General features: G+C 47.5%; 4 protein-coding genes across 4 annotated transcripts; 3 read left to right on the top strand and 1 right to left on the bottom strand.

Annotated features, from left to right (window-relative positions):
• Positions 1 to 536: 536 nt before the first annotated feature.
• On the top strand, positions 537 to 2,598 carry DFL_002497 (uncharacterized protein; the record flags this gene model as incomplete). Its single annotated transcript, XM_067631292.1, has 3 exons — positions 537 to 1,733; positions 1,798 to 2,421; positions 2,488 to 2,598. The coding sequence occupies 3 exons, from the start codon at positions 537 to 539 to the stop codon at positions 2,596 to 2,598; spliced, it is 1,932 nt and encodes a 643-aa protein (XP_067493852.1).
• Positions 2,599 to 3,037: 439 nt separating this feature from the next.
• On the top strand, positions 3,038 to 4,496 carry DFL_002496 (uncharacterized protein; the record flags this gene model as incomplete). Its single annotated transcript, XM_067631291.1, has 2 exons — positions 3,038 to 3,119; positions 3,214 to 4,496. The coding sequence occupies 2 exons, from the start codon at positions 3,038 to 3,040 to the stop codon at positions 4,494 to 4,496; spliced, it is 1,365 nt and encodes a 454-aa protein (XP_067493851.1).
• A 1,370-nt stretch (positions 4,497 to 5,866) lies between these two features.
• DFL_002495 (uncharacterized protein) lies at positions 5,867 to 6,625 on the top strand (the record flags this gene model as incomplete). Its single annotated transcript, XM_067631290.1, has 1 exon — positions 5,867 to 6,625. The coding sequence occupies one exon, from the start codon at positions 5,867 to 5,869 to the stop codon at positions 6,623 to 6,625; it is 759 nt and encodes a 252-aa protein (XP_067493850.1).
• Positions 6,626 to 7,953: 1,328 nt separating this feature from the next.
• DFL_002494 (uncharacterized protein) lies at positions 7,954 to 14,766 on the bottom strand (the record flags this gene model as incomplete). Its single annotated transcript, XM_067631289.1, has 8 exons — positions 7,954 to 8,010; positions 8,065 to 8,336; positions 8,393 to 9,123; positions 9,176 to 10,293; positions 10,353 to 12,780; positions 12,838 to 14,245; positions 14,316 to 14,640; positions 14,722 to 14,766. 8 exons carry the CDS (start codon positions 14,764 to 14,766, stop codon positions 7,954 to 7,956), a joined length of 6,384 nt encoding a protein of 2,127 aa, XP_067493849.1.
• Between the last annotated feature and the right edge of the window lie 530 nt (positions 14,767 to 15,296).

The following is a 15,296-nucleotide window of genomic DNA, read 5'->3' as shown; positions in this document are numbered from 1 at the left end:
GCAAAGGCCCAAGGACGTGAATTTCACGGCGGCATTTGGCGAAGACGATATTGCGGGCGGAATTGGAGGCTGGCTATGTTATTACGATGCGATAGAAGATTGCAGTTGCAATTTAATCAATTGCGTACATCTATATACTACTGTTCGCAGTCGGTCCGGTACCATATCATATTTTCATATCTGACACAGGTCGGATCTTCGAAGTCATTCCCCACAAGCTAGATCCGAAGCCAAGGTTATATGTTAAGCTTAAGCCGAAACGATGTCATTGCTGTAGGCTACCGGTCGGTTGTTCGCCGAATCGCAGGCCAGATATTACTACGGCCACACGATCCAGCCCTGCCCTGGGCGCACATGTCTCTTTTTTTCCCAGCTTGATTCTTCACATGGCCCAGCGCAAGTAGCCCGGAATGGCCCATTAATTGATACCCTTCTCTCCCCTTCTCTCAATATCTTCTGACAGTAGGGTGACCGCCATTGCTGGCCGCTCACAGTGTTGCTTTAATTTAATTTAATTACTATCAAACACAGTAGCTATGGCTTCGAAACGGGCAGTTCGTATCGCCTGCAGGGACATCCGTCCACACAGCTCCACCCTGACTTCCCGAGTTACAGTCCTCTCCACAGCTTCGACAACATCACCATTACTCACCCGACCGACACACTCGACACTTTCTCGCCATAGTATAACGTCGAATTTTGCACAATGTCCGCAACGTCGGTTTTTCACCACTTCTCCGCGCCGGCAATTCCCTGAACAGGAGGACGAAGACCCGGAACTCGCCGAATACCTTTCACAACCTCGAGAATCCGATGAAGTCGACGTTTGCATTGTCGGCGGTGGTCCTGCAGGCCTTGCTGCTGCCATTCGTCTGAAACAATTGGCCAATGAGGCTGGAAATGAGGACTTCCGTGTCCTCTTGCTCGAAAAGGCGGGCGATATGGGTGCGCATACGGTCTCCGGAGCTGTCATTGAACCGCATGTGCTCAATGAGCTCTTTCCGGACTGGCTGTCTGAGGAAAATCCAAATAGATTTACTTGGGCTACAGAATGTACGGGAGATAAAATGAGGTTTCTGACAAAGACGATGGCAATTCCGTTACCCGAACCGCCGCAGATGAGGAATCATGGGAATTACATTGTCAGTTTGAACGAATTGGTCAAATGGCTTGCTGAGCGTGCGGAAGAATTGGGTGTCGAGGTTTTCCCAGGCTTTGCGGCATCGGAGGTTCTATATAATGAGGACGGATCGGTGAAGGGTGTTGCTACTAATGATTTGGGTATTGGAAGAGATGGGAAACCGAAGGATTCGTTCGAGCGAGGGATGGAGTTCCATGCGAGAGTAACACTTTTCGGAGAGGGCTGCCATGGAAGCTTAACGAAGAAGCTGTGTAAGAAATTCGGTTTGAGGAAGGATTCAGAGCCGCAGACATACGGGTTAGGTGTGAAAGAAGTATGGGAAATCCAGCCGGAGAAGTTTAAGAAAGGAGAGGTGGTGCACAGTATGGGATGGCCTTTGCCGAAAGATACATACGGCGGGGCTTGGATGTACCATTTCGGGGAGAACATGGTCAGCATAGGGTTGGTGGTGGGCCTGGATTATCCAAATCCATATCTTTCACCATTCCAAGAGTTCCAAAGGATGAAGCACCACCCGCTGTTTAAAAATGTGCTCGAGGGCGGCACGTGTATCTCGTACGCTGCCAGGGCGCTCAACGAAGGTGGTTTCCAGGTATGCTACCCACGGCGGTCTTCCTTTGCTCTAATTTAGTATGAGATGCTAACTCGAAATATAGTCTATCCCCGAACTTATCTTCCCCGGTGGTGCTTTAATCGGTGACACGGCCGGGTTTCTCAATCTTCCCAAGATTAAAGGGACACACACGTCCATGAAATCTGGCGTTCTTGCAGCTGAAGCGACTTACTCCGCTCTAACAGAGTCAAGCGACTCGGAGGGTGCCGTGATGCTTTACTCGTACTCCGAAGCAATCAAGAACTCTTCGATATGGAAAGAACTCAAGGAGGTTAGAAACATGCGCCCGGCATTCCACACACCACTCGGTCTATACGGTGGAATAATGTACTCCGGCATCGAAGCATTTGTATTCAGAGGCAAGGTCCCATGGACTCTTCACCACCCCAAACCCGACTGGGCGGCGACTAAACCCGCTGCCGAATGTAAAAAGATCGAGTACCCCAAACCAGATGGGAAAATCAGCTTTGATATCTTGACATCCGTCAGCCGGACTGGAACAAACCACGAAGAAGACCAACCGGTTCACTTGCAGGTAAAGGACTGGGACAAGCATGCGGAAAAAGAATGGCCGAAGTTCAAGGGTGTGGAGAATAGATTCTGCCCAGCGGGTGTATATGAGTATGTCGAAGATGAGACAAAGGACATCGGAGTCCGATTTCAGATCGTAAGTTTCATTTCCTTCTTCTAATTTTCATTACCGGATGGAGCAAATTTAACGCCTAAAACCTAGAACTCCCAAAACTGCATTCACTGCAAAACCTGTGATATCAAGGCACCCTCCCAAGATATCAACTGGCAAACTCCTCAGGGCGGCGAAGGACCCAAATACACCCTCACATAAGCCGAAACCCGAATCGGAGCGCCTTCGAGCAAAGCAATTATTTCAAATACCATTAGTTTGCTTCTTTACCAAACCTCTAGCAACGTTGTACAAAATACCTGTAAATATGCAACGACCCCATACAACAACCAGATTTAGCCTTTATGGTAATTTTCTTTCAGATTAGATTCTGTGGAAGTCTTTATTCTTTTATAATTTCAAATTCCTTGAAAATATCTGGCATTGTTTGTAGGCATGACGACCGTTGGCCCCGCGAATGTTTGTGCAGGCATCAAATCTCGCAGCCGATATATAAACAATGGATTGCCTGATCGCATGCGTCCATGTGCTTGCCACCTTCTCACGTTCACATACCTTCTATTCAGAATCCAAGCCCGTCGAAATACGATTCTTGCAGCCTTTCATGCTGAAGAAAAAAAAAACCCCCCCATATTCTACAATGCCTGAACTTCCCACCCCGCGATCCGCAAAAAAGCGGCGTCTCCAAAACGACCTCCAAATTTCCCCGCCATCGGTGAATCGTAAGTCTTTTTGCCGGTGGGAACAAAATACCACAAAGTCAACACATTAAAATTAGTAGGCACGTGAATCTGACAGGTGTGGGTATCGTTCCAGGCACGGTTAAAAATCCGAAAATGCCTCACGTTGGGTCTTCTGCATCGCCTTCTCGCCCATCCACTAATACTAATTCTGCACACGACATCCTCTCCACCCAAATATACGACTTATTCACCCAATTAGATGAATTCCGTGACTCACTGTCAAAAGCCTACGATGCAGAAAGAAAGGCAAGGCAGGAGGCACACGAGGCCACGCAAAGGCAATTGGCCGGAATGCAAGATTTTCTACAAGGCATGGCGCAAGACTATGTTCGGATGAAAAGGCGAGAAAGGATGGGTTTACTAGAATTGGGGTTGTTTGGAGCAAGTGGGGTTGTTGATTCTGGGAAGCGTGAGTTGAACGGTGAACTTGAGGACAGTATGGTGGATGATGGTGCGGCTGGGGATGTGGATATGGAGGATATCGATGATTCACAGAGCGTAGAGCTTGGGTTGGATGAGAGCCCGGCGACTTTGGATCGTAGAGAACAACCGTCAGTCGCACCAGAAGGCGAAGGCGAAGAAGAAGCAGTAGAAGAGGAGGAGGAGCTCGAGACAGAAGATGACTCGCTGCCTATTCTAAGGGGTCGACAGCGGAGGCATGTATCACAAACGATCAGCCCGACGATACCGCCCCAACAGCTACACGACGGCAGCACGACTGAAAGCGACACTCCTGTTGATGGTGATGATGAATATGAAGCGGAACCAATCTCAGTGGAGGCTTTAAAACGGTCGTTACAGCTTGGGACAAGAGTTAAAAAGCTACAAAGACCAAATATGGCGGACTCAAGAAGCGAGGAAAATTCCCGACGGGGAGCCCAACAGCGGGGCGTGACTAACGCTAGCCAGTTCAGCCAGTATTCGGTGCCTCCGAATCAGGAGGAAGAAGACGATGAGACTTATAGAGAATCTCCTATTAATAGCTCAGAGAGGGAGGCCCAGCCTGTTGAAGAGCAGCTGTGGGAAGTATCTGGGGAGCTTGAATATGGGATAACATCGCCACGGAAGCAGCGGCCGCAGAGGAAAGGTGCTCGGGTGGGTAACTATTACGATTGGGACCGATATGTGATTGGCGGGGTCATGCCAACCCCCGCGCAGAATAAGGACAAAGGAAAGGAACCTGTTGATGGTTCACCAACAAAACAGGCAAGAAGAGGAGGGAGAAGCTCCGATTCATCACCAGGCTTAGAGATAGTGGAGAGCAGAGTCGTGGGCGGGAAGGGCAAACACGGAAAGCGACAGTCTGTCGACCTCGGAGAGAGCTCTGGGGAAGTAATAGTAGTGAAATCGAGGTGATTGTGATTCCTTTTTTTTACGGGATGAATTCATAGCTATGATGGGCATTAAACCCGGCATGCTGGCGTCTGGCCTCGAGACTAGCATTAAACACAGCATGCAGAAACCGATTGGCCGGAATACATAGAAATTATTGTTCTCCTCTATATGTTAAAGATCAAATCATTCGGCATGCTAACAAGTTGCCAGAAATCAAATTTAGACCGTCAGAATTTCTTTTAAAAGGCCTCATTTCCCTATGGCTCAACTATGGGTAAGGTAGACTTGGATGCTTGCGTAATGAATCGTTCAGCTTGGATATATCAGACGAGACAAAATACCGTTTTTGAGTTTCAAGACTAATTCAATTCGATGAAAATGGGGGGGGGAAAGTCGAAACGAACCGCAGACTGCTACACTTGTAACAGATTTCGAGAAGGAAAAAAAATTTGATTCACTGATAAAAATTTTCAAGACCGGGTAATCGGCATCTTCTAGATGCCCTAAGTTTCAAGCCTTTTCTTGACCAAAAAAACACGTTTGTATCAAAGGATCCGTAGATATGCTCTGTTTGATTCTCAGGCAATAGCTCGTCTTTGGGGCTTAGGTTACGTGTTCGGCATGCCGAGGCCGGCTGCGACTTCTCAGTCAGGCCTGGCTCCCGAATAACCAGGGTTGGCACCCAGCCCTTCCCGTACCAAGTCGGAGGCGTTCGAGTATGGAACGAGGGAGGCGCTGCTATTTTTGCTGTTACGAGAAGTGCTTGCGTACGCAATACAAAGAAAACATTGAAAATTAGATGCGCAATGTCGTAAATTTACGCCGAGATGGAGATTATTGGAGTAGAATATTGGTTAGAATATGGTAAAAACTTTGGGAACAAGCGAATTCGAAGTCTGGGAAGCCCCGGCTTCCTCAGAAATCCCTGCGAAAATTCCAACGTCAGGCAACGCAAAGCGAAGGCGAGTCAAGGTCTTGAGACTATTCCTGGGAAAGCTTGACTCGTTCATGCATAATGCATGGCTTTTTTTGATCGTGGCTCAAGATACCGTGTACCGGATCATATTTCCATGTATTAAGACATGTACTGTGATAGATTGTCTAACTAACTTGATATGAAGTCACTATTCGGAAAATTATTATAAAAGGGATCGATAGTCCTCCCTCCTCGACAGTCTTTCTTCTAACATCATCACTACCGCAATCAACAATCCTCACCTATCGATCTCATAACCTTTCCGTGGCCGGTCCACCCAAGTTTCTTTTCTAAAATTCCGAGGCAGGTTCCTCTTTACGACACTTTAACGTCTTTTAACGTATACCGTATTACACGACCATTTCCTTTTTAACCTATACATTTCGTATATTTTTTTTATATCATATCAGTCAAAATGAAGTTCACTCTCTTCGCTCCTATCGTCCTCCTCGCCGCCAGCGTTGCTGCCATCCCAATGAGCACTGAGTCCTCAACCCTCGCCGCTGCCGGTGAAGAAGCTGTTCCTCAAAACTTCTATGAGCAGTATACCAAGCGTCAGGCTAAGATGTCTCCCAAGGACTTCGCCATCCGCCGTGCCGAACGCTTCAATGCTACCACTGAGCGCATCGACTTCCTCAAGTCCATCCCAGATGAGACCTTCCAGAAGATGGCAGACAATGACATGAAGCTCCACCAGGCTACCCGCGCCCTCTGGAACGAAACTATTCCAGATATGGCCGCTCTCCCCACGCCAATCACCCCACCACCTGGTGGCTTCCCCAAGTTCAATGGTACTCGACGCGGCGGTCCAGGTGGTCGGAGGTTCGGTCGCTTCGGACCTGGCGGTCCACGAGGTCCACGAGGTCCAGGTGGTCGTCCAGACGGCGAGCGTCCATCCATCCGCGACTTCTTCGTTCGCATGGCTGAATTCCGTGGTGCCTCTGCCGAAACCATCGAGAAGCTCAAGAACACCGATGAGTCTGAATTCGCTGGCTTGAGGGACTTGAACACCAAGGACAAATTCATCAAGGAGGCTACCCTCATGGGACTCGATGACAAGGCTACCTTCTTCGGCACCGTTCCTCAGGCTATCTACGATGAGCTCGACTCCCTCAAGGCCAAGACCCGCGCTGCTCACGAGGACCTCCGCAACGGTAAGGTCCCGACTTTGTAAGAGATCTTAGTTGATTGATCTTACTCGGGATACTTATCTGCATGGAAATGAAAAGAATGGAGAAATATGATGCTGGAAAAAGACATACGGAATTAATGGCCATGTAATGACAACCTAATGAGTTCTATTTTTTGTACCTAATAGATAGATCTAATATACGTTAATTACGTTAATTTGAAGTTTTTTTTTTTTTTTTCCCAAAAGGAGAAATAGAGCTTAAGCCTAAGAGACCGTGCAGGTGAAAGTGTGGTATGTCATTATTCCTATAAACTAAGCGAAAGAAAGGCGAAAAAAGGTTGTGGACCTTTTCAACGGGTAAATCCACAGGAATGCTTTATTATGTACAGAGTAAATCGAAGGTTTCTAAGGTGTGATAAGCATCGCTATTAATCGTTATTGGGAATCATCGAAGAGCAGGTGAGGGTTTAAAGGTATTTGTTATGGCGGCTAGGAAGTTGTGAGGAGTGTGAAGTGAAAAGGAGCACGGACGGTTTCCGCAGGTAAAGGGAGAAGGGTTTCCTGAAGGCGTAGATAGATAATGGTAGTGTTAAGACAAGAGTTAATGTCGACTAAGAGGAGACGGTGCTTTTCGTTTTGTATGCTATTACAAATGAACGGTGTGGAAGTAGTGATGGAGGAAGCGATAGGGCTTGAGGTGATGGGGCGATAAGAGGAAGAAAGGAAATGATAGGGGTTTCGGAGGAGGTTTCAAGGTGATAGATATACAGGAGACTAGCTAGTAAGGAATACGCAAAAGTGGGTTGGCCAACCTGATCCGACAGGAGTTTCAAGGTTATAAGCCTTGAAGTGGGAACGTATTGGAAAGAATATACAAGAAGGAATATTAAAAAAAAAAACTTAAAGACCATTACTTTTGGACACCCTTGATGATATACCGCGGAAAAGAGCACATAAGGAAAAAAAAAAAGGTATCCCTGCTCGATAGTGGAAATGAGAAGCATATATCCAAAATGCAGCCCAAGTAACGGAGAGGAAATGATGAATGCTTCCGGGAGCGAAGGATGAAGTGAGGAAAGTTGAGGGTCTCGCTTTGGAAATATGGATGCGGGGAAGCTGGGAGAAGAAAGACCTCTAATAACGAAGACCCTAGAAACAAAAAGAGAGCCGTAAACTCATACCCATATAACCATGAACGTCGCAAAACTCCGGGATATAGTTTTGGTCATCAATAAAACGAGAAGCAAAGGGAGATTTGAATATTTTGGACTTCTAGAGATGGAGTATAGGGGGAGATTCAACAATTGAGTTATATATCATCGGTGAAGGGGGAGGACTGTGATGGCATCCTCGCATTGAATTCGCTAGAATTAAAGTTGGGGGCTGTGGTTGACATGAGCGAACAGTGCGTCGAAGAGTTTCTCAATCTATCTCGGGTCAGTCATATTCTTAGCCTTTAGAATTTCTTGGTTGATATCTACCTCGGGTGCTGCCTTAATGAAGCTCAAGTTCCAGAACTCATAGCTTGGGTTCTTGAGGAGCTCAAGCAGTGTGATGATTAGCCCCCATGGGTGCGGCCTATGGACTATGAGGCGCTCAAGGAGAACACGAGTAATCTGTTGACGGATATCAAGTTCGTAAGGAGTTCCCTTAACGTGCCCGAACAAGGAAAGGAGGGTGCAGCTGAAGAAGTGCGTATGGCTATTGGGATAACGTAATTGATTGGCCATAGCACCCAAGAAGAAGTATCGAGCTATTATGATGTTAATCGGGCAATTTCGCAAATAAGATCTGAGGGGAATTACAAACCTTCGGGGTTGAAGACCTGTGCGAGCTCGAATAAGAAGGTAGTGTGGGGCGAATGTGGTATGAACGCTGCTGTGTTCCGTTTCTCTCCGACGGATATCGCGTGCATAACAACATAGATGACTAGACTATTAAGCGAAAAGTCGTCTACGTTGACTTTGTCAAAGCCAGGAGACTTAAGAGTCATCTTGGATGCAATAAGTGCGATATCTGCCTCCTTCGGTCCCTCGTTAAGGCATCTGTCGACGGCTTCTCTGATCTCGAGCTGAGCGAGACGTTCACCAAAAGTATGTGGCAAAGCGATCTTAGGCGGTTTGCGAATCTCTGGCAGTCTATCAACTTTGAGACCATGTGTGAAGGGATCGGGCAACTCCTTGGATCCAATCGGGAATGCACTCAAAATGAGATTACGTAGCTGAGTGCAATTAGTTGGAATTGACGCGCATATCGAATTGTGATATTCAGCCAGGAAGTCAGGGAAATCGTGATGGAGTACGAGGAGGAACCGTAGAATGCCACGGTAGAAGTGAAGGATTTCGTCGATAAGTTCGGGAGACTTGACAAGGCCACCGAGATAGCGGAGGAGCCTTTCTAGTACTCGCTCATACAGATTCCATCCTTCGTCATCAGTCAAAGCAATCATTTTAGGGACGAATAGACGATGCGCGACAAGGCTAGCCCAGGCAAATGCAAATGCAGGATAGTACACTGGTTGTAGGGCCATGATCAAGTCGCTAAGATATTGTTAGAATCAAAACCTTTACTTTGTTAATCTGAAAGACTTACTAGAAAGCCAGCATTATTGGTCGTTGATATTCACCAAGTTGACCCTCAACCTCGTGCCACTCGCACAATAGACTAGAAAACAATCTGTAAAAAACCTTTTGGTTGAAAACCGCTCCGTTCATAATTTCGTGTTGGTGATTGAAGACAAGGATAATGACAGAGAATATTGCCTTGAGATATTCTGCTTTGTTTGCGCTCTCTCCTTCAGTTTCAAGATGGTACTTTGCAAGTAAAACTATTAACTTGGCCAAGCTATCAATCTGATTGTAAACACTATTAAAAGTAGGGTCTTCAGCGGTCGTAATCTCTTTCTCATGATGTTCGACGGCTGTCTCAAGACAAGTTCTGAAGAAGAGCGCGGATGTAGATTGATCTTCAAGGGTTTTTTCGTTATACAGTTGCGAGATAAATGCGGCGAAATTTTTCTCGGTAGTGGCGGGGTGATCGCAAAGTTGAACCCATTCCTCAAATATATAAGCTAACTGATCACGAAGTGTAACTTCTTCTGAGGGGTGCTCTTCTTCTGGCGGTGCCGGGGGCATCTCGAACTTCTGAAGTTCTTGTAGAAGGGAGCGACCAACAGTATTTTGAGGATCTTGTTGAACAAAGTGGAATAGCTTATCGAGGCTACCAGCGAAGTCGGATCTGAGAGCAATGGGGTCTGGTCCAAGGACTATTTCTCTAATGAGGCCGGAGAGGAATTCAATTGCACCCGGCTTCCTGTTGTCGATGGCACGAGCGATTGTGACGTCTAGCATGCTGAGGGTGATGAGGCGGCTGCGGATAAGAAGGTTTGTGAAAGGGAGGTTGAATAATTGTTCGTTATCTGGGGAGACGAGAGTTGCCATGACCTCTTGTGCGGTGTTTTGGGATAGTTGACATAGCTTTTCTAGCAAGAAGACGAAGGTCTCTGCTTCGACGGCCGTTTCTGCCCGCTCGTATAGCAGTTTATACAAATAACTAGCCAGGGTAAGGCAGAGGTTGTCCATAAATGGAGAGCCGGCGGCGATGCGGACAAAGTCGTTCATTAAAACCTTCAAGTGGCTGCTTTCAGGAATATCGGCTAGAGATTCTGCTGCAACTTCCTTTAATAACACCCCTATCTCATTGAGCAACTCCTAGAAAATATTTTAGCGGCTATCGAGGGGGTTTATGGTACAGATGGGGTTTTACTTACGAACATACGATCCCTCGTCGACTTGAACATCTCGCCTGGGCTTTGGGCTGGGCGAGATATGATAGATGGTGGAGGTAGTAGAGCTTGTCGCTGTTGGGGTTGTTGCTGTTGCTGTTGCTGGGCGAGTGCAAGGTTTTGGTGGGTGAGGGGAACAGGCGACGGGCCCTCGCTTGGTTGGCCGATTGGAGCGAAGTCACTGATAACTTCTTGAGACATACGAGCGGTGGCGGTGACCTCGCTAGAAGCTCGCGGCATGCGCGAGAAGTCATCGTAAACATTAAGTTGGGTCGGGGAAAGCCCTCCAGGTTTGAGACGGAAGGGTTCTGGTAAGGACACCATATATCGTGATATGGCTGGATCGGTGAAGGGTTGGCCACCGTTTTGTCTGCCGCGTTCGCGGTGTAACCGACGGACCGCATAGGCTTGTTGAAGATTGTCATCGATTTCCGGCATGGCCTTCTCTTGGGCGGCCCTTTCGATTACAGCGGAGGCGAGTTCCAAATTGTCGTTAACAATAACCAAAATAGCCTGATCCGCGAAAGTTTGCTCGGGGTAACCATTGCTGGCTAGGAGCTGGCGGATATGATTGGACATGCTCATCCGTAGAGGTTCCTTGCAAGTAACAAGGGCAAGGCTACCAGCCATTGTTTGTACCATACTATGAGCGGCCTTACGCATCTTCTCTTCGTTGGGCTCCGTAGCAAAGTCTTTTAAAATTAGCTGGCTCGTTGATATAGCAGCAATAGTAACAGACCGCTCAACGACAGGCGACATTATTTCCCTGATTGCGCGTTCTATCGCTGCAGTGAGGATGCTCCTAACTTTAGGATGCTGCCCGAAGCCGTTGAGAGTGGTGTTGATGACGATTTGGTTATGGAGGTCGGGGAGGAGGGAGTTAATGGCATTTTCCGAGAAACGGTCGGCGCGGTCGTCTCTTGGGAACATCATTCCTCCGAAATCACCCAGCCCATCAACTAGCGTATCACTCTCTTCTTGAAGTGGCGGGCGGTCACGAAGGTCTGTAGATGCTTCTACATTCTTGATATCGGTTCCAAGGGCCTTGCAAAGAACCTCAATTTCGAATTTAAGATTGAGCTTCAGCTCAGCAAACCGATAGAGTTCTGCTAGGAGCCGAAGTATGGCCATTGTCCAAGGATTTGGGGGTCTGAAAATTGTGGACCTGGCAGCTTGCTCCAATACCTTGCAGGTAAAGGGAAGTGCGATGACAAGGCGCTGCGTATCGTATGCTTCGATCAGAAATTCCTTGAATCCGATTACTTTGTGTTTGATAGGTTTATCCTTTGCGAGAGTCATACTCCCAAGCCAGATGGCGAGATGTTTAAGATGCGTGCGTTCTGTGATGGAAAGTGCCGTGTTTTCGTTGTTGAGAAGATTAAAAGCATTCCGATATGTTTCGTGTAAAACTTCGGCGTGGAGTATCCGACTCCCGAGACCTTCAATGAAATCGATATAAAGTTTGTGGTTGTTAGGTTCGAGACGGGCGCGCTGAACGACGAGGTAGTCTGCAAACCAACGGTACGATTTCTCATTGAGGGTGCTTTGCAACTCTTTCAGCTTGACGTCAAGGTTTGAGGCGGTGAGATTGTTGACGATGAAGAGAACTTTATCTCGGACACGCTCAATGGGTTCTTCGTAAGAATCCTCATCTTGAGGGGACCGGTCGAGTCTGAGGGCTCTGAACTCAACCACTGGCTGTGGTGTCAATGCTGGTTCAATTGCCCCGTTGGTCAGCCCCGGAGCTGGGAAAGCTATCCGTTCTGGTTCTGGTTCTATATCGCTCAATGTGTTCTGCCCCTCCCCAGATGAAACCACTCGCATCGCAATTTCCATGATGTCGGTATCTTGGAGTCCAGGAATTGTCGTGAGGTGTTGGCAAAAGCCTCTCCATTCCTGTAGTCTTGTTTGGAAATGCTTCAAAGCCTGGAGCCCAAACTTATACATGTTGTCCCTCGGAGGATGTTTCTTGACGGCATCTAAGACCATACCAAGGGCAACGTTCAAGGCAAGTCCTTCCAACAAGTGATACTCTATCAAGCTACCAAAAAGGACAGAAGTAGTGGCTAACGGTTCAATAGGGTAGGAAGGATAACAAGTGTACTCGTCGAAAAGGCTGTGTATCATGCAAGCGAAGAGGTCCTGATCTTGAACAGTGTCAGATTTTTTCAGATGCTGTAAGTCTTTAACCATTGTTGTTATCGTGATTTCACCGCTGTACATCTTCTGGTAGTAGTCCTGCATTTTCTTATCGACATCCGGAGAGAAAGTATTCTTGTTTCTGTTTGCGGAAAGGATGATGTGATCGTGGCCTTGTCGAAGATTGATTAGACGTGGGTAAGATTGAATGCATTTTCGCTGGACTGACACCATAAACTCCCTTTGTTCTGCAGTAGCAAGGGCCGAGTGTTCGCTGGGGCATGTAGATGTTAGCCGCAGCCAGTATATTAAATGGAAGGGTGAACCTTACGACTGTTCACAAGCCTCAAGAATCTGGCTAACTTCAGCAGCATGGAGGTTGACTTGATTTTTTTGTTTCTCGGTTTCAGAAGGTTGGAATTCATAGTCCGCCATGCTTCTAGTCTCGAGGAAGACTAGAGTCTCGTTGATAAAATCTTTTCCATTCTCAGCGAACATTTCAGTAAGCCATTTCTCGAGGTTCAGGGCGTCCGAAACCGCAGCCAGGCAGGCAATGTCAAGAGCTAGCTCGTAATATGCAATGGACTTAGTCAGGTCCCACAGAATTTGGATTTCCTTAGCAATTTCCAATATTCGGGTAACCTTGAGTTTATCGCCTCTGTATATTTCGATGAAGCGTTCCATGACACCTAATCTGTCGTAGCTCCACAGAAGGTAGAAGACTAGTTGGCGAGAGGGCGATCCCTCGAAGAAGAGTCCAAAAAGCCGTTTGACGATACCTTCATGCTCTTGTGCCCAAGGTTTATCCGCAATAAATGCCCCGACGAGTAAGAGTTCGGGAACGAGCTTCCACTGCCTGTCGACAAGGGCGCCGGCCTCCATCTTAATGTCCTTTGGAACGGAGCGATCGACGGCTAGATAAAGGAGGGATTGCACAGCGCCTAGAGAGTTCAGCTTTTGGTTCTCGTAAGTGGTAGCCAATGCAGAAAGTTTAGCTGGTGCATCTTGGAACTGGTCGTTGATAGAAACGATTTTTTGAAGATTAGGAACCTTAGCCAGATTAAAACTCTCGAATCTGCGGCTCAGAAGAGCCTTCATTATCGATAGTTGTGACTTCGGGTTGTTCTTCCGTCCAGACCAAAGTCTAGAAATCTCGAGGTCTGGGTCCTTCTGGGTTGCAACGAGCAGTCCTTTGATGAGAAGGGAAAGCCCATCGGGGTCTTCGATGACGAACTCTGGTTTATCGAGGACATCGATCAGCAAATTCCAATCAAATGCTGGCCCAATGTTGTTTTCCAAGATTGCTTTGACGAAAATCTCGGGGTTCCAGTCTGTCGGATGGGGGCTAGTAGCCATAGTGATAAGCATCTCGGCCACTTCCTCTTCACTTAATTCTACTTTCCACTTCCTTTTGAGGACCTCTCGGCAAGCGTCAAGGGAATTTGTGCTATTAGAGCCAGCCATTGTGAAGAGGCGCCTCAAAGATTCCTGCCCTCTTAACTTTTCAACAGGCTCTGTGACCGCTTGTATTTCGTCGGGTATGGTGGAGGAACTAAACCTGACGCGTGCGGCGTACGACAAGTTTAGTTTAGCGTTCAGGTCGAAGAAGGATGGGAGAGGTTCCGAGAGATAGTCGGTGAGGTATTGTGCAATCAGAGATGGGTTCCAGTTCTCGTGTTTGGCAGGGTTACCAAGGATCTCTAACATTGCACTAAACGCATTCGTGATGATCTCGTGGGCTACACAGGCCGAAGATTGTTAGCACACCATTGCTGACGCTGGGGTGTATGTTAAGATATATGACCTCACCTTTGTTTCGTAGGTCTGCCTTCGGACTGTTTTTGAAGCCAAGCGCGAATACGCTTCGACCGAGTGCATCTAGGTTGAAATGCCGCATAAAACCAGCCAGATCGAAGTCTTTGAATAGATCAGCGTCATTGCCTGCAATCGCTTCGGCGATATCTTTAGCTAAACTCGTGCTTTCGGAGGCCTTTTGAACCTCTTCGGCTAATAGTTTGTAATTATGGGGGTTTTCGATTTGTCTGCTCATATTTGGGAAGATGGTGGGGGCATTTCCAGTAATCAGTCTACGTATAAGTTTGGTGTAAACCTCCATGCCATTTTGCTCGCAAAGCTAAGTTCAGCAGATGGTTAGTACCAATGACTAGCATAGTGTGGAGGGCAGCTGAGGTCGGCATGCGACCTGAAGCCTTACCTGTCTGATTTGATTGGCCTGTGATTCATATTTATCCTCCTTCATGGTACTAACAAGAAGGAATACCTGAGCCACGACAATCTTTGACAGATTGGCACCACCAACCGCCCCTCCACCGGCCGTCGACGCCGAGGTCGACGACCCGGCAGGTCCTGCACTAGGTGACTGCGTCGTGGCGGTTCGAGACAGCAGCTATGAGGTTAAACCCTGCTGCTGCTACTATTGGTAAGACTGAAGGGTAGATATAGAGGTAAGGGTGGAGGAAAGAACGGTATCGAGATGGATATCTGCTGCTGAGGCGGTGGGCCTTAAACGTTCAACAAGGTGGTCGGAGGTTTTATATTGGCTGGTGAGCGAGAGCTGTTGTTGATACTTAGATACCTAGGGCCAAGAAGATGGAGAATTCAGCAAGAGGAAGGGAGCGAGACTCGAGGTTTGTTCTAACGGCCGTGAGAAGAGGGGAGAGGGTAGAGACGGGATGGAATAGGATGGTGGTGATGATGATGATGATTATGGTGATGGTGATGGTGATGGTGAGAGGGTGTGTGGGGAGCAGAGGTCGTTAGAAGTTTGGT

The sequence above is a fragment of the Arthrobotrys flagrans genome (assembly GCF_004000055.1).
Source record: "Arthrobotrys flagrans strain CBS H-5679 chromosome Unknown unitig_3, whole genome shotgun sequence".
NCBI classification, from domain to species: domain Eukaryota; kingdom Fungi; phylum Ascomycota; class Orbiliomycetes; order Orbiliales; family Orbiliaceae; genus Arthrobotrys; species Arthrobotrys flagrans.
The sequence above is the reverse complement of the archived record's forward strand: the minus strand, read 5'-3'. Positions and strand labels throughout refer to the sequence as shown.